Source organism: Microcaecilia unicolor, chromosome 3 (assembly GCF_901765095.1).
Source record: "Microcaecilia unicolor chromosome 3, aMicUni1.1, whole genome shotgun sequence".
NCBI classification, from domain to species: Eukaryota; Metazoa; Chordata; class Amphibia; order Gymnophiona; family Siphonopidae; genus Microcaecilia; species Microcaecilia unicolor.
The window spans coordinates 186755445-186773063 of NC_044033.1; the positions used below are offsets into that span (position 1 = coordinate 186755445).

The window sequence follows — 17619 nt, forward strand, 5'->3', positions numbered from 1 at the left end:
GGCGTAGCCAGACCTTGACGGGGGGGGGGGGGGCACATTTTGGCCCGCCTCCCTGTGGCCGCCCTCCTGCGGCCACCTCCATCCCCCTGCAGCTGCTACTGCCACCCTCCTGCTGCTGCTGCTTCCGCCCCCTGCCACTGCTCCTCCCCCACTGCGAAGGTATCTTGGCTGGCGGGGATCCCCAACCCCCACCAGCTAAAGCGTTTGTCCCGCGCTGGTCTCACATGGCCTGGCGCCCTCTTCTGCTCAGTTTCATTAAAACCAGCGTGCACAGCGACTGAAAACAGGACAGGGCGCCAGGCCATGTGAGACCAGCGCGGGACAAACACTTTAGCTAGCGGGTTTAGGGACCCCCACCTGTCAAACCGGGGGCCTCAGAGGCCCCCCCCCCATAGCTACGCCACTGTTCTCAAGCAGGATAACAATCTAATAAGCTGATTAATTAAATATACTTCCTAAAATGACTGATAATAACAAACCCAAATTTCCAAGTATGTGTAAGGTATGAATGGAAACTACTGTAGATACAACTGCAGTATCAAATTATACCTCAGACCATGCAGGTTTGAGGAAAACTAATTTTGCAAAAACTTACCACATCAATTTCCAATAAATAGACAAAAACTGAAATATGAGTGGCTGTGGTTTGTCAATGCTAGTTATTGGGATGTACACGTGCTGAGGGCACTTAGTTGAGTGGAATAAGTTCACGCTGGGCCTCTGTTGGCACCCTGTGAAGAGGAGGCAGAGGGCAGGACTATTGACTGCATGTTAAGAAGTGGGGGGGGGGGGGGAAAGAGTAAAGCTGCCAACTGAATCCAGATTCGCAGGACAGGGTTGATCTGGTTCCGGGTTTACCCCATTGTAAGTAGAGACTTGTAGTTCTAAGAAAATCAAGACTACAAGTCCCAGTATGCACTGGGGTAAACCCAGGACTGGATCAACCCTGTCCTGCGAATCTGGATCAGGTTGGCAGCCTTAGCCAAGGAAAGTTTGGAGAAGCAGAATCAGGAAGTCGTACCAGTATGCAGTTTGTGGAAGGGGGCTGAATGATGAATGAGCAGCCCAGCAGGGCTAAGTTTTCCAGGCTGGTTTGGGAAGGCAGTCTAAACATGTTCTGAGCTTGCTTGTCAGCTAACCATCCGCCTTTTCTGCAAAGTTTGGCAAGCTTCTACTTTTGTTATAGAGGGTGGGCTCTGGGCTCCTGCCTCTACTTTTAATGGACCTGGTGGGCAGGTTTGGGCAGGATTAGGGCCAGCACAGCATCTACCAGAAAGGCAGGCAGGTAGGAGGCAGGGATCCAGAGAAACTTTGCATCCCAACCAGGACTGTAGCGGCTGCGGGGGTGATGGGCTTCCAGTGCATGCTCAATGCATTTGGGGACTTTGGCGATATCAGTATCACAGAAGAAATTCATGATAAATCTTTGCATCTTCAAGTCTGAGGGAAAAAAAAAAAGAAAAGAAGGGTTACAGCTATGTGAAGAGGTAAGGGATTCAGTAGGTTATGAGGACCAACCATGCTACTGAACTCCTGTGCCCATTCTCTCAGAGAGTTGTATTCTTCTTGGTCTTAACTCTTGTAAACACTGACTACAAACCCTCAAATTCACTGTAGCAGAAGCCCCTTCCCATGGCTGATTCTGCCACTTTTCTAATGATGGGACATGGGTCCTTCTGGCAGGCTTGAAATATTCTGTTTTGGAAGTTGAAAAATTCAGATATGAAGCTAGTCTTGTACTTTGGAAGTCTAATATGATCCTCCAGAAAACAGAGTAGTTCTTGCAAGTCAGCTGTGTTTATGCTCATTGTTGAAAGGTTTTACATATTTTGGGAATTGAAAACAACAACCAAAAAAACAAAACCTTCTGATGTTGGGTGAAATGGGGTGGGGGGGGGGGGGGGGGCTTGTGCTGTCAGCCTCAGCAGGCCTGAAGAGAGAAAGGTACACAACCCACCAGGAGCAGATCCATCAAATGGTGAAGATTGTCATCTGGTGATTTATAGAACAAGCAATCTGAGAATTCTGAGCTTTCCAAAAATGGCTTTAGATAGAGATATATCTGAGGTGACTGGGGCAGACAGGAGGGAGTGGTGTGACAAGAAGAGGTGCTGGAGGATGGTTAAAAGGATGTGAGGCGCTGCCGCGCTGAGGAGAGGTGATGGGGAGCAGCTAAGTAGGGGAAATGCAGGAAATGTGGAGGTGGCAGTAGGAGAAGAAGCACTAGGTAGAAGTGAAAGGAGAAGAGGTGATAGAAGAGACACTGAGGTTCCAACAAAGTGCAGCTCTCTTTAGGAGTAGGGCTGTGGCCTGGCTCCATCTAATTTGGATGGACTGGTTCACAGCTATGGGCATGTTCTGATTTTTATAACAATTCAGAGGTGGAATGGGGTAAAACCAGTAATAGAGTAGGTGGTTAGTAGACATGGAGCCATTTGGTGATTCAGATGCCGGTTTAGAACTTACACTTCTTGAAGTATGTGTCTCCGTAACTCTCCCTTGTCTCTGGAGATAGCTTGTCCCAAAGCTGCTGTAGGACTGCCTCAATGCTGTCCAAGCTGGTCATAGGTGTCTTAAAGAAACCCGGCTCGATGATGCTGACCTTCACCCCAAAATGGTACATATCCCTCCTGCAGGGTACAAGCAGACACAGGCCATGCCATTTAGTGATGGAGTTCCAGTAACGCTACACCAAACTCCTACAGCTGACTTGGAAGGAGTGCATTTTTGTAAGGTAGGGCTGAGAGACCCAACCCAAGCAAGGTGGGGCACAAACTGTAACTGTCCAGAGCCAGCCCTATCGATCTGGTGCCTCTGATGGGGCCAGGCATGAGTTACGAGTGTGGTGCATCAAAGCATTTCTTCTGACACCGGAAGGAAAGAAAGGCTATGAAAAGCACAAACCTTGGCAGGAATCTGAAGGAAGTGTTGGGCATTCTGATCTCATTTGTACTAATTTGGGACACTTTAGAAGCCAAATTCAACCTTTCTGTGCAGTTCCAGTTTTTATATAGGATTGAGGTCAGGGTTGGGGTTCATGTTTGAACGTATTGGAAATATGTACTGTTTATACAGACATTCCATCACTGCTTCCACAGAAACCTGGCACATTGAGACACATTCCCAGCCCTGGCATCAAAATCTCATCTGATTTTGACGAGAAAACTACAGTACCTTAAACTGTCGGAAAATGCTTCCACTGTATATTTGGAAACACAATATCCACCACCAGTGATCGATAGCCTCCCCATGATGCTGGCTATGTTCACAACCCGACCTTTAGCCTTTTTGATGAGGGGCAGGAAGTTCAGAGTCACCTCGATTAATCCAAACGTGTTGACAGACATCACTCTCTTGTAGTCCTCAATCATCAACCATTCAGTAAGACCTATGGGGTTGACTATACCTGCATTATTAACCAGTCCATAGAGACCTGAAAACAAAGGAGCACCGGATGACTACAAATTAAAATTGTGTCCTAGGCTTTTGCTTGTTATATCAAACACTGTTAAAAAAAAATCAGTGTCACAGCTGCACAGATCCTGGTAAGAGGAGTTTACTTGGAGTACTAAAGCCTCCCTGTGGCATTTTTTTTTCTTACCAAGGGTGCCTCCTAGAGGAGTTGGGAGATTATCCATCACCAGAGTCCCAAAACATCCTTCATGAGCAACCTTCTGCACCATTCCCAGTTTTGTAGTCTCTCATGAGAGAGAGAATAGGATCAGAGTACAGCAGTGGTTCTCAACCCAATCCTTGGGACACACCTAGCCAGTCAGGTTTTTAGGATAACCAAAATGAATATGCATGAGATAGATTTGCATAGAATGGAGGTTCTGCATGGCAAATTGACCTCTTGCATACTCATTATGGATATCCTGAAAGTTTGACTGGCTGGGTGTGTCCCATGGACTAGGTTGAGAATCCCTGGAGTACAAAGATGTCAAGTTCCCCAGTTCCAGGCTGGAGATTTTGGGATAGTCCTGAATTTTTGACCACCTCATCCTAGTGCATTATGGGCCTTGCAACATTGCTTTCAATAGGCAGACTTGTGGACTATAAATCCCACACTGCTTTGGGATGTAAGTTCAAAACCAGAACTGGCCACAAAATCTCCATCCTGGAACTGGGTAACTTGGCACCTCTGCTCTTTTTTTCAGACCCTAGGTTCTCACCTTTTACTCCCACTTCAGCTCTCACCCATTCCACAGTCTTCTTGATGCTCTCTGTGCTGGTAACATCTAACAGTGTGGTCTTCAGATTAGGAGATGTGGCCTTCTGCAAGTCATCTGCCCCTTTCTGCGTGAAGCAACCAGCTAGCACTCTGAAGCGCTTCCTGTCCAGCCTTTTGGCTAACAGGTTCCCGAAGCCGGTGTCGCAGCCTGTTATGAAGACGTATTTATCCTGGAAATTGGTGATGGTCCGACTGTCTCTGAAGAGCCATCCTAGTGCCCATATAATGATGAAGGCCAGTATGTAACACCACATGTGGACACACCCAAGAGACCTACGGACTGAACGAAACAGAGAAAAAGATTTAGAAATGTTCTACCAATATAAAAATGGTGCCCAAAAAAACTTCCACACCACGCTCCTTGGCCTGCTTAAACTCATCAACAGGGCAAGTCAGCACATAGTCTTAAAAACAAGTTTACCAAAAGTAGACTGCATACCTGGGGCACCTAGACAGGACAGGGTTTCTCTCACCCAGGCATCTTTCCCACATAAAAATGATGATGTACAACTGGGTGGCATCACAGCAGAATTAACCCTTTGCTGAGCTGTAAGCTAACCACATTTTTGCTCCTCACCCATCATAATATGAATACATTTTAAAATTCCTCCAGAGAGGGCCTTGCATAATTGTGACCTGAGAGGAAAACAAGCAGCAGGTAAGAGAAGCAGTGCTCCTCAGCCCCTTATGCTGAATGGAAAACACGGCACAGCAAATGGGAGACTAGACAAACAGCTACAGGCAGCAGTGAGTCATTTCCCCCTCCCCCCTTCCTAGGACAAACGTGTTTGTGAGTCTCTGAGGGCCCGTTTTACAAAGCTGTAGCAAAAGGGGGCCTGCGCTGGCATTGGCGCATGTTTTTGATGCACGCTAAGGCAGGTCTTTGTTGTTTTCAGGAAATGGCCACGCACTTGCCACACAGCCACTTTGGGGGGAGCACAGGCAGCTCCTTGTGACTCTGGGCAAGTCACTTAACCCTCCATTGCCTGCCGCATTGAGTCTGCCATGAGTGGGAAAGCGCGGGGTACAAATGTAACAAAAAATAAATAAATAAATACCTGGCGGTAATTGGGCAGTGCTGCCCAGTTACTGCCAGGTTAGTGCGGGAACCCTTACCACCACCTCAATAGGTGGTGGTAAGTGCTCCCCCCAAAGTGGCTGTGTGGCAAGTGCTTGGCCATTTCCTGAAAACAACAAAGACCTGCATGTTACCCGCTGTGGTAAAAGGGAGCCTTAGCGTGCATCAAAAACATGCGCATAATATTTTTGTAGCACCGGATATGACACGCGCTGGGGGTGGGAACTACCTCTGGGTTGCTATGGTAGCCTGGCGGTACTTCCCTTTTAGCAAGCTGTAAGCCCACGTTGGGCTTACCGCTGCTTTGTAAAAGGGCCCCTCAGAGTGAGCACATCTGAGAGGGTAAACATTTGGGCCTAAGGTATTTGACTAGTTTGCCAATGCCTTAATCCTGCCATGAGCTAAAAGTAGAAGCTTGCCAAACTTTGCAGAAAAGGCGGTTGGTTAGCCGACAAGAAAACTCAGAACATGTTTAGACTGCCTTCCCAAACCACCTAAACTAGAAAAGGTTTTCCCTCTGGTGTACCTCTAAATCACTCAACCCTATCTCATGTCCTCTACATATTTTAATGGAATATCTGCTCCTTCTATCCAATTCTGGCCTCAAAACTAACTCAGTACGAGTACATTTGAGTGCCATCATGGCATGTCATGCTAAACTTGATAACAGACCAGTTTCAGTGCATCCCTTAATAACTAGATTCATGAAAGGTTTATATCACACTAAACCTCCCATCAAACCGCCTCCAGTGGTGTGGAATCTCAATGTTGTTCTCTTCTCTCCAGTGGCGTAGCTAGGGTAGTTGACACCCGGGGCCGGTCATTTTTTAACACCCCCCCCCCCCAAATCCAGTACAAGGCATACTGAGAATACAAAACACTCAGGACCTATATATAGAGCAATTATACCATACCATAAGCAGTAATTTGTATGAGTCACACAAGGAAAAGGAAAGCATCTTAAACACTACAGTGAGCACTAGAACATCAATTCACCTATTGTAAAACAAAAACAGACAGAATAGTACAGATCGTCAATCCTGCACAGTCAGTGCCAACCGAAAGCCATGTCTTTTTCACAAACACAGATACACCCTAATCCACTATAGAATAAGTAATAATAAACTTTCTATTTAGACAAAAATTAAACTGAACCCCCGATGCCAGACTCTGTATACAATGCAACACCAAAAAAACAGAAAATGTCCCCTAGTACTGTGCAAAATATAAGACAGCAGATGTAAATTTGAAAAAAACTAACAAATACCAATCACCACTTTACAAATTAACAAATAGAAATAAAACAAATACAGAAAATAAAATACCATTTTATTGGACTAATACATTTAGCTTCCAGGGGCCAAAATCTCCTTCCTCAGGTCAATACAGTATAGTGCTGTTACAGTATCCTATCCTGACCTGAGGAAGGGGATTTTGTTCTCTGAAAGTTAAGTCAAAATGTATTAAAATTAGTCCAATAAAAAGATGACCTTATTTACATGTTAAAGCAAAAAAAATAAAAATATGTATTTTATTTACAGTTTGTTGTCTCTGGTTTCTGCTTTCCTCATCTTCTTTTCAGTCTTCCTTCCATCCAGCATCTGTCTTCGCTCTCTCTCTGTGCCATCCAGTGTCTGCCCTCTCTAATGTCCCTTCCATCCACTGTCTGCCCTCTCTGCCCCTTCCATCCACATCTGTCCTCTATTTCTGCCCCTTCCATCCACCATCTGCCCCAGTCTGCCATCTCCCTCTCTCCCTTCCATCCACATCTGCCCTCTATCTTTGCCCCTTCCATCCACCATTTGCCCCAGTCTGCCCTCTTTCTCTCTCTCCCTTCCACCCACCATCTGCCCTTTCTCTCTGCCCCTTCAATCCGTCTGCCCTCCCTCTCCCATCCATCCAGGGTCTGCCCTCCCTCACACTCCCCCCTTCCATCCAGGGTATGTCCCCTCTCTCTCTGCCCCCTCTTTTCAGCCCCCAGTTCCAGCCCCCTTATTCCACCTGCCCCTGGTTCCAGCCCCAGCCCACATCTCCCACCTGCCCCCCTTTTCAGCCCCACTATCCCACCAGTCCCCAGCCCTTTTCTTCCATTAGTCCCGAGCTTCAGCCCCCAGCCACTTCTCCCTGTCCCCTTTTCAGCCCCCAGTTCCAGCCCCCTTCATCCACCACATGCCTTGCATCCCCCCTTTTCAGCCCCAGACCCATTCTCCCACCTGCCCCAGGCATGGACCCATTTTCTCTCCTGCCCCTTGTCAGACCCCAGTTCCAGCTTCAGACCCCTTCTCCCATCTGAGCACTCCCCTCTGAGCACCCCCACCCCTCCCCAATCCCCTTCTTCCCATCTGGGCACTCCTCTCTGAGCACCCCCACCCATCCCCAATCCCCTTCTCCCCTCTGAGCGCACATCTGGGCTCCCCCACCCTCCCTAATCCCCTTCTCCCCTCCGAGCACCCATCTGAGAACCCCTCTGGGCTCACCCACCCTCCCTCCCCAATCCCCTTCTCCCCTCTGGGCTCCCCCACCTTCCCCTTCTCCCCTCTGAGCTCCCCTCTGGGCTCCCCCACCCTCCCCAATCAACTTCTCCCCTCTGAACACCCCTCTGGGCTCCCCCACCCCTTCCCAATCCCCTCTGAACACCTCCACCCCTTCTCCCATCTGAGCTCCCCCAACCCTTCTCCCATCTGAGCACTCCCCTTCTCCCCTCTGAGCTCCCCCTCTCCCATCTGACCCCCCCCCGACCTGGTCCCGTCCCCCCTCGTGGAGAGCTGACAGAGCCCTGTCTCCTGCCATCACCCTTCGTTTTTTTTTTAATCCATTGCAGCGACGCAGGCAGTGCTTCGCGTCTGCCCTGCGTGTGCTGTGAAGATAGGAAATCACCTCGTTAGCATCGGCCCTTCCCCCGTTGTGTCCCGCCCTCTTCTGAGGTAACTTCCTATTTCCTCGAGGGCGGAACACAACGGGGGAAGGGCCGACCCTAACGAGGTGATTTTCTATCTTCACAGCACACGCAGGGCAGACGCGAAGCGCTGCCTGTGTCGCTGCAATGGATTAAAAAAAAACGAAGGGGGCAGGAGACGAAGGCTGTCCAGAGCAAGCTGGTCTGCAATTTTTTTATATATGCAGTTGATATCACTATCCTTATTCCTATATCATCTTCACTGGAATTGGCAAAATCTAATATTGCTGCTACTATAAATGTAGTTGAAGGATGGATGCAGAAACATTGCTTAAAATTAAATGTGGATAAGACTAAATGTAATCCTTTGCAGGAAAATACCATTAGAATTCAGAATAAGGAATATAAATTAGTCTCAGAAATTAGGATCTTAGGAATTCTCTTTGATGATATGTTATCTTTTAATGCTTATACCAACCTACTAATTAAAAACAACTTTTATATTCATGAGAAAGCTGCATCGGATATGCAAATAGTTCAAAGAAAACATTTTTAGACTTCTTCAAAGTCTCTTGTTAGCTCAAATTGACTACTGTAACTTCACTTTTGTTGCTTGTCCTAATTCTATTTTGAAAAAGTTAAGAACTATCCAGAATACAGCGGTTAGACTGATCTTTTCTTTATCCACTTCTGATCATGTTTCATCATATCTGATTCGCCTACATTGGCTTCCTTTTGAAAGTAGGGTGTTGTTTAAATTTTATAGCCATCTTGTTCAGAGTTCAGCATGGTCTAGTACCCTTATATATGTACGACTTTATTTGTTTCTCCCAAAACACTAGTTATTCCTTGTGAAATACTCATTATTTTAGCTTTCCCAATTTTAGGAGTAACAAGTCAAAACAGTTAACAAATTCATCCTATGCATATCAAGCTGCCAAACTATGGAATGTACTTCCTGTTCAGATTAGAGCAATCACTGAATATTAACCTTTCAGGAAACAACTAATAAGTCTTATTTTTCTTAACTTGATTTCTCATTTACTTTTATATTAATTTCTTATGCTAAATGATTATTACCTTATTCCTGAATAATTGTTTCACTTTTCCTTAATGCAATCCACATTGAACTTCTTGGAGATATATGCAGAATATAAGAAACATTGCTATGAAGGAGGAAAGAATGAGCTCAGGGATTGCCAGCTTGACTCCCAGCCGTCTGCTGTTGTACTATAGAAGAGAACTGTTCTCATTTTGAGTAAACTGATCGGGAGAGGTCAGTCTGATTCAGTGCTGCCGCAAGGAAGAAGATCTGGTCACAGGATTTGATTTGATATACCATTTTTTACAATAAGTTTTAAAGTGGTTTGCAATAACACTGGCGTATAATTTACAAAATACGTTGGAATTGAAAAAATAAAACACCCATTAAATTCAGCTTTAAAAACTACAATATCAAAACTTAGGGGAAGATGCATTAAAGACTCGTTAAAGCCCTTCCCTTACCGATTCCCTTAGCGAATCGGTAAGGAACGGGCATGCATCAAGGAAAAGGAATGCAAATGAGCTGCTCGTTGTAGCTCACTTGCATTCTCTATTCCATAGCTAACACAAGTCATCAAATTATACAACCTATAAATTGCTGAAAGCCTTCTCAGAGATCCAAGTTTTCAACATTTTTTGAAATTCAAAATAACTAGACAAATTGCCGACTATAGTAGGCATAGAGTTCCATAGGAAAGGTCCAATACAACTAAAAGCTCTGCTCCGTTCTTCATGGAGGTCAATCTCGCCAGTTTCAATGATGAGAGCTGTAATAAACATCACTGGGAGGACCATAAGGAATGTTGCTGTTCTTGTTTAATCGACTTTCCCATTAAGTATTCAGTTACTCTCAACCTTAAAGCCTTAAAAAGCAGACATGTATAGCAATTTAAATGTGATTCTGTCAAAGACAGGTAACCAGTGTAGATCTCTTAAAATTGGTCGTGGCTGCCGCTCCCCCGTCCAACGCCCCCCCCCCCCTTTGCCTTACCGGCCCGTGCAGCGCCTCTCACCTCTGCTGCACGGGCAAGAACAGCTGATCAGCGAGTCAGAAGGCCTCCTCAGACGTCCCTTCTTTCTTCCTGGGCCCGCCCTCCTCTGATCATGGTCATTTAACCATTTATATAGTAAATCCAAGTTATAATTCAAATCAGCCATTAACTGAGATTGATCATTTTGCATGAAAACAAGTTAAAGTTATTTGAATATTATCTGCGAAAAAATGAAAGGTGTTTCCCCAGCTTTCAAGAACCTCAGCCAGTGGAGCAAGGTAGAGATTAAAAAAGCATAGGTGAGAGGAGTGAGCTTTGGTCAGAGGAGAGCACAGAGTGAAGCTGCTGACCGAAGGGACATGACACTAAAGGCAGCGGAGGCAGTGATGAATGCTCAACACCCTTAAGCAGTAGGGGATAATACACCTACCCAGAAGTTTATCCTAAACCTGTTCCACAATGCAAGCTTACAGCACTCGGGGAACACAGTAGAACGTGCAATAAAGTTTACAGGTACGATTCAGGGATAAGAACACAGAAGACCTCTCACTATCCACTGAGAGAGAGGAGGAGGAACTCCTGAAGACTTAACCCTAATCCACCCTATTATATTCATGTTTGAGTGTTCTAATGTTATTTAAAATTTTTGATTAATCACAAAATTTGGGCACATCAAGTCTAAGCAATTTACAAACATCAGCTATAATAGCAAGAAAAAAACAACTCCAGTGTTCTAATGTAGGCTTATTAGGTGTTTCATGCTTACATTGTATTATTTCTATGTTGTTTGAATGTCCTTCCATGCCATTTATTATGGTATTGTTTGTATTGTACTGACTTATCATATTTCTGTTATATGATTGTTCTACAGGGCTGTTAAATGTACATATTTTTGATACTGTTTCATGTTTATCATATTGCTAGGTTTCAGTTTGCTGTTTCCAAGTTTACCTCATTGATTGTATTTATGTTTATATTTGGTCATTTTACTATTGCTATGCTGTTAATAAAATTGTAAGTTTGACGTAAAATTGTACTACTGTACACCACCTTGGGTCAATCTATTCCTAAAGGCAGTTAATAAAGCCAAATAAATAAATAAGAGGCCCTTTTACCAAGCTGTAGTAAAAAGGGCCCTGCGGTTGTGACTGGTTTTGCCGCGTACTGAGGCCCTTTATACCGCAGCGGGAAAAAAGGCTGCAAAAATACATGGCTATGCAGCAAGACTGCTCTTACCACATGGCCATGCGGGGGGAAGCACTTACCGGGTAGTAGATCAAGAATATATATGGTATATTGCAACACATGTAATGAGTTTATCTTATTGGGCAGACTGGATGGAGGTCTTTATCTGCTGTCATCTGCTATGTTACTATGGAGCGAGCAGTGGCAGGGGGAACCAAAGAAGGACACATGGAACTAGGGAGAAGGTTGACTGGATGATGGAACTATTGGATGATTAGACTATTGCAACTTGCTTCTCACTGGTCTCCCACTTAGCCATCTCTCTCCTCCTCAATCTGTTCAAAATTCTGCTGCACAACTAATATTCCGCCAGTGTCGTTTTGCTCATATTAGCCCTCTCCTCAAGTCACTTCACTGGCTTCCTATCCGTTTCTGCATACAGTTCAAACTCCTCTTATTGACCTATAAGTGCATTCACTCTGCAGCTCCTCAGTACCTCTCCACTCTCATCTCTCCCTACATTCCTCCCTTGGAACTCCATTCACTGGGTAAATCTCTCTTATCTGCACCCTTCTCCTCCACCGCTAACTCCAGACTCCATTCATCTCTGGCCATCTTCAAGTCTAAGCCCACCTTTTTGATGCTGCTTTTAACTCCTAACCCTTATTCACTTATTCAGAACCCTTATTTTATCATCCTCACTTTAATATTCCCTTATCTCGTTTGTCCTGTTTGTCTGTCCTAATTAGATTGTAAGTTCTGTCGAGCAGGGACTGTTCATGTTCAATTGCACAGCGCTGCGTACGTCTAGTAGCGCTATAGAAGTGATAAGTAGTAGTAGTAGGTGGTGAAATGAGGGAAGCGGCATTGGAAATTAGAGGGGTGACAGGAGGAGGGGGAGGAGGGCAGGGGCAATAGAACCATGGATGGGCACTGCTAGAGGGAGAGAGCAGGGGGGGCAACAAAACAGTAAGGAAGCAAGGTGGTGAAAGAAAATCTAAACCTTTTCTACACAAGTGGAAACTTTGAAATATGGAAAGAGAAAGGGGACGGGATTTGATATACAGCCTTTCTGTGGTTACAATCAAAGTAGTTTACATATTATATACACAGATACTTATTTTGTACATGGAGCAATGGAGGGTTATTTAGAGGGGCTGGTTATAGGGACACCCTAGCATTATTATATTTGTGCATAGAAAAATATGGAGACCTGTGTGACCGGGGGGAGGGGTGCCGTGAACTGAAAAAGTTTGGGAACCACTGGTCTATTGCTTATGTTTAATTTATTCTTACTGTATACCGCCTTGAGTGAATTCTTTTAAAAAGGCTGTAAATAAATCCTAATAACTAACTAACTAACTAAATAAATAAAATAAGAGGTAGTTACATAGTTCAACTGTGGTCTCCCTCTATGATCATTTCTGGCGTGAGATCATCTCAGAGGAGATTCCAGTGCATACACTTACCTCGGAGCTCTCTTCCTGTATATCGAGCCTGAAAGCACCCTGGGAATAGAGGAAACTTCTGAGCTCTTGGCAATCTACACCTTGTTCAGGAAGGTTTTTTGCTTCTTTCTAGTTTAGTAATCTAGAGAAGAGGAAATCGTTATTTTCAGCCAAAGTCCAGAGGGATGAGAGAAGAGATTTCCACAAGTCAGTTGATAGGGAAGGCGGGGGCTGAGTGTTAACTCTTTACTGTCAGCACTTGGCAGTAGAATTCAGTTTAACTAGAATTAATAATGGAACAATACATTTGAAGGACCCATTTTGTTTCCTTATGTTTTTGCACCCTGCTTTCAAGTTGGAATTACTGAAGGTCTCCCCTTGAACATCCTCAATGCTTGTATACAGAATCAGAGAACATGGCAGTAAAGATCATATGGTCCAAGAAAGCATTCAGCTCTATAATCTCTTCCTTGCCTTCACAGATCCTCTGGACTTGTCCCATGCTTGAATTTAAATACCATCCTCATCTCCACCATCTCCAATCAAAGGCTGTTCCATACTTCCATCAGCATACTTGTTTGACAGTGGCAAGGCACCTGCAAGGGAAATATAGCCTCTCTACCGCCTCACCTCTCATATTTCATGAGAGAAAATACTTTAGGTGCGCATGTGCTCTTGGAGTTGCTGCATATTGGGTATTTGCCCACTGGAACCCAGGTCAGCTCAAGGCATCAGCCAGGTGAGGAACTGGCTCAGAGTACCAAAAAGCCTACTTCACAGCAGCAAGAATGTTTTGCTCTCACTGCTATTTTTCTCACATTGAACGACCCTTCTACCACACACCCCCAACCTTATAATTTGTCTCTCTTTAGAGGTCACCAGCGGCAGCAAAACACAAATGCTACCTGGGGCTTGACCTAGAGACTTTCCTCTGACACATCCTACCCAAGTGGAATCAGGAAATTGAGTCAGAAGGGGTGGAACACATCTGAAGAAAGGCTCCAAGTCAGGCTGCAGGAAGGATGTGCTGCTACCTGTGACCTCTAAAGAGAAGGGCAAATTGTAAGGCAAAAGTGGGAGGTGGGGGACGTTAAGAGAGAAGGGTGCTGGATTAGTTCAGGGAGAGAGGGGGGGGGTAAGGAGATGCTCAAAAAAGGGGAGAGAGGATGGAAGAGAAATGGGACAGATATGCAGGAGGGTGAAAGCGAAGGGACAGGGAGATATTGGGCTACACAGAGTGGGGGGAAGGGAGAGACAGGACGCCGGCCTACAAGGCATGAGGGAGAGGAGACACTGGGAATGGTGGATCCATATGGGAGAGGCCATGAGGGAGGGTTATCAAGGAGCTGAGTGAGAGGAGGATATAATGGGTAGATATGTTTTAATGGGGAGCAGATGAAAGCTAGAAGGGAACAGGAAACTGAGGAAGGTGTAAAATGGGAAAGCTTGGAGGAGGGTGAGAGGAGATGGATCCTAGGGGTAATGGGGGCAGAAGTAATCCCCATTCACTCCTGTTCCAGTGGCTGTCTTATATGGCAGCTTGAACCCTCTAATGGTAGTACTGTAAGACTACTGTTATGTGTCAGCGATGCCATTTTAAAGAAGGAAACCACTAAGGAACAAATGAGTGGGGATTGTTCCTGTCCCTATCATCCCTGGGGTGAGTCAGTGGGCAGGAAGGTAGGTAATGCATACAGGTGGGGGAGCTGGCTGTTTGGAAGCGGATGTGGGCAGGCTGGCTGTAAGGGAACTGCATGGCAAGGCACCAATACAAAAGTGGCTCAGGGCACCACAAGCCCTTGAACCAGCCCTGCTGAAAACCACACTCCATCACTGCTTCTCAGGAAAGGCCACCTACAAAGACACCTTCAGTCTTTTATTTATTTATTGCATTTGTATCCCACATTTTCCCACCTATTTGCAGGCTCAATGTGGCTTACAGAGTTTGGTTATGACATAATCATTCCAGATATCAGATACAATTAGTAAAGTACCAAGACTTAGGTGAGGGAAGAGAGAAGGAAGGTGTTAGGCAAGATATAGGTGGACTGTAGTGGTTGGGTGAGTTGGTGAGGTAGTTTGTAAGGCTATGGATTCTCTTTGTAGGCCTTGTTGAATAGATGTGTCTTCAGAGATTTGTGGAAATTAGTTATTTCATCGATAGCTTTCAGGGCTGTAGGTAGTGCATTCCACAGCTGCATGCTCATGTAAGAGAAGGTGGTGGCGTGTATCAGCTTGTATTTTAGTCCTTTGCAGCTGGTCAGTCCCACTGACAAGCTAAGGAAAATCACAGGCTGTTCAAATATAAATAAACAGAATGCAAATTAAACATCCTTTTACTTTGGCAGATCACACTCTTCTGCAGCAGTCCTGCACCTCTCCACAGGATTCTTGTCAGTCCAGTCCATCTGCAGCTCTGGTTTAACCCTTTTTCCAAATATATCAGAGACAATCCTTCGATTTTGTAACAGAGGGGCAAAATCAAGTTGAGAAGGGGAAGGATGCCCAGCTACTTTAGGCTTTAGTGAGTCCCTTTAAGGAAATGCTCAAAGACTTAAGAATTTCAAGTCTGCTTACACTGGATTATGTGGCGTGAAGGGGAAAGGGCATGTCTGGCTTTCCTTAATGTGCTGGATTCTAGATTTGTGGGCACATGATGTGTATATCGGCTCTTACACACAGAAACAGGATTTCACTTGTTCTGAAGTAAAAGGTTCTTTTGTTTAAGCAACAAAGAGGACTCTTAGAAACTGGCTTAAAGACTAAAAAAGAAAAAAATATAGATTTTAAAAATCTTGCAGCAACTGCAGGTCAGGCTTAAAGGGACAGCAAACAATACAGTCTGCAGCTCTAGCACTGCAATCTCAAGAAAAGATAATAGGGAGCAAGTAAGATTGTTAGAGGAAAGAAATTCTATGTTCTTCTTGTGCTAACTTATGGGAGAGGCAGGGACTACAGGAACTGTGAGTTCCCCCAGCCAACGCTACTGTGTCATCCTTTGCAGCGCCTCCTACCTGGAGAGATAAAAAGGTTCTTTCACAGGCACATTTACAGTATCTTATGCAAGCAAGTCCGAAAGCCTGAAAAGTACACTTTCTCCTTGGCAGTTAAAGAAAATAAAATGTAGAGTTGCTTCCTGAAAAATGAAAACGAGTTCAATTCCCACTTCAGGCACAGGCAGCTCCTTGTGACTCTGGGCAAGTCACTTAATCCTCCATTGCCCCATGTAAGCTGCATTAAGCCTGCCATGAGTGGGAAAGCGCGGGGTACAAATGTAACAAACAAACAAAAAAAGCTCACATCCACATTAATGTAATTAATACAGTAACATACTGGACATTTTTCGGTGTATTAAACAAACAAAACCTAAATCCACAACAAATTTTATCACATTTTTTAATTGCAATAAATTTTACTTTGTAGAGTTTTTGCCATCACGTAACTTCTTATTCTTCTGGCAGCCATTTGCAAGACACAAACTATTATAAAAATCTTTGAGAGGCGTAGGTACTGAAGCAGGCAACTCAGAACATCCATTTATAATAGGGGAGGGAGGGTTTCTCTGTGCCAGGCTCACTGACATTTGGTTGTGCTGTATGAAAAAGTTTCTCCGTGCTCATACTATTGCTGCTCAGTGGCTCCAGCCATCGGATGACTCCTGTGAACCTCCACTTTTCCAGGCACGAACAGATAAAAGCAAGCAGCAGTAGGAAGTACAATACCTACTTTTTTTTTAGATTACTTTTAAAAGCTTAAACCCAAGCTGTTCCAGAACAACGCCTCATCAACTTTAACCATATTTGCTGTAATACATATTTTTTCCTGAAGCCTGTTATCTGGAGTCTTACTTAGACTCTGAAATGTATCACCACAGTATGGAAGATGTATAATAGTACTATAGGTATAAGCAGAAGAAGTGCTAATTGACAGGGTAGAATGGGGTGAAAGTTCGTTCAAGCAGTGACTAATGACATTCCCCAATACAGGTGGCCAGGGTACCTCCGGGTTGTGGACAGGGAGAGGCTTGATTTGGACTCTGGCTGCAGTGGGTTTGTGCATTACAATAGTAGAAGTTAGCTCAAGAGGTGGAAGGCTGCAGGTGACCCTTGTACACATACTCCAGGGCTGTGGCTATTGTGCGCATGTCCAGCTCGATGCTTCTTGCCCAATTCTCCACATCACCAATTTCCTAACAGAGAGAATACAATAGTGTGGTCACCATATTACTGGACACAGAAACAAAAAGTCAGCAAATAAACTTTTTTATTGCACTCACATATCTTTTACTGGCTTTTCAGTATGTGGATGATGAAAGGAGTACAGCTAGTGAAAGTTACTCATAATACACCAAGTAACCACCTAGTGGAGAGGAGAAATTGGCAAAACACAGACACCTGAAGTGGTCTAAAATCCCAAAGGAGACTAGAGGAAACAGTTTTATACATCACACACATTTTTTCCTCTGAGGGGTTTATCCTCTAATGCTTGACTGATTGGGAAGAAGCAATTATTTAAGTCACTGCGCACTTCCTCTGATTACCAGCAGATGGCACCCTTGCTCCAGAAATTAGCCTTGGTATGTTTTGTCTTCCAGTGCAGAAGTGAGGTTTCCAGGCAAAAAATGGAAGGGATCACAGGCAGGAGTACTTTCAGTAGTATGCTGCCCAGCCACTTAAACACATTGGCAGGGCAGCAGTATAAATGCAGCAGACATAAGCATTAGACAACGGAAGGGGTGCAGGGGG

General features: G+C 44.8%; 2 protein-coding genes across 2 annotated transcripts in view; both read right to left on the bottom strand.

The window, feature by feature from the left end:
- Positions 1–1182: 1182 nt before the first annotated feature.
- RDH5 (retinol dehydrogenase 5) lies at positions 1183–13025 on the bottom strand. The gene is made up of 5 exons (XM_030196789.1): positions 12896–13025; positions 4173–4511; positions 3175–3433; positions 2467–2630; positions 1183–1440 (listed from the first exon to the last, which is right to left on the bottom strand). Exons 2-5 carry the CDS (start codon positions 4483–4485, stop codon positions 1217–1219), a joined length of 960 nt encoding a protein of 319 aa, XP_030052649.1. The 5' UTR covers positions 4486–4511; positions 12896–13025; the 3' UTR covers positions 1183–1216.
- A 3230-nt stretch (positions 13026–16255) lies between these two features.
- Positions 16256–17619, bottom strand: part of BLOC1S1 (biogenesis of lysosomal organelles complex 1 subunit 1) — a 45780-nt gene continuing 44416 nt past the window's right edge. Inside the window, exon 4 of the mRNA XM_030196790.1 lies at positions 16256–17063. Coding sequence (XP_030052650.1) covers positions 16953–17063 — 111 coding nt within the window. The 3' untranslated portion in view covers positions 16256–16952. The remainder of the gene's footprint in view (positions 17064–17619) is intronic.

What these genes read in the sequence shown, in the direction of transcription:
- RDH5 (XM_030196789.1), bottom strand. Translation starts at nt 4,485, where the DNA reads ATGTGGTGTTACATACTGGCCTTCATCATTATATGGGCACTAGGATGG. An exon ending in AGCTGAAGTGGGAGTAAAAG is followed by an intron (nt 3,434 to 4,172) that starts GTGAGAACCTAG and finishes CTTTGTTTTCAG; the next exon opens with GTCTCTATGGACTGGTTAAT. An exon ending in GCATTTTCCGACAGTTTAAG is followed by an intron (nt 2,631 to 3,174) that starts GTACTGTAGTTT and finishes TGTACCCTGCAG; the next exon opens with GAGGGATATGTACCATTTTG.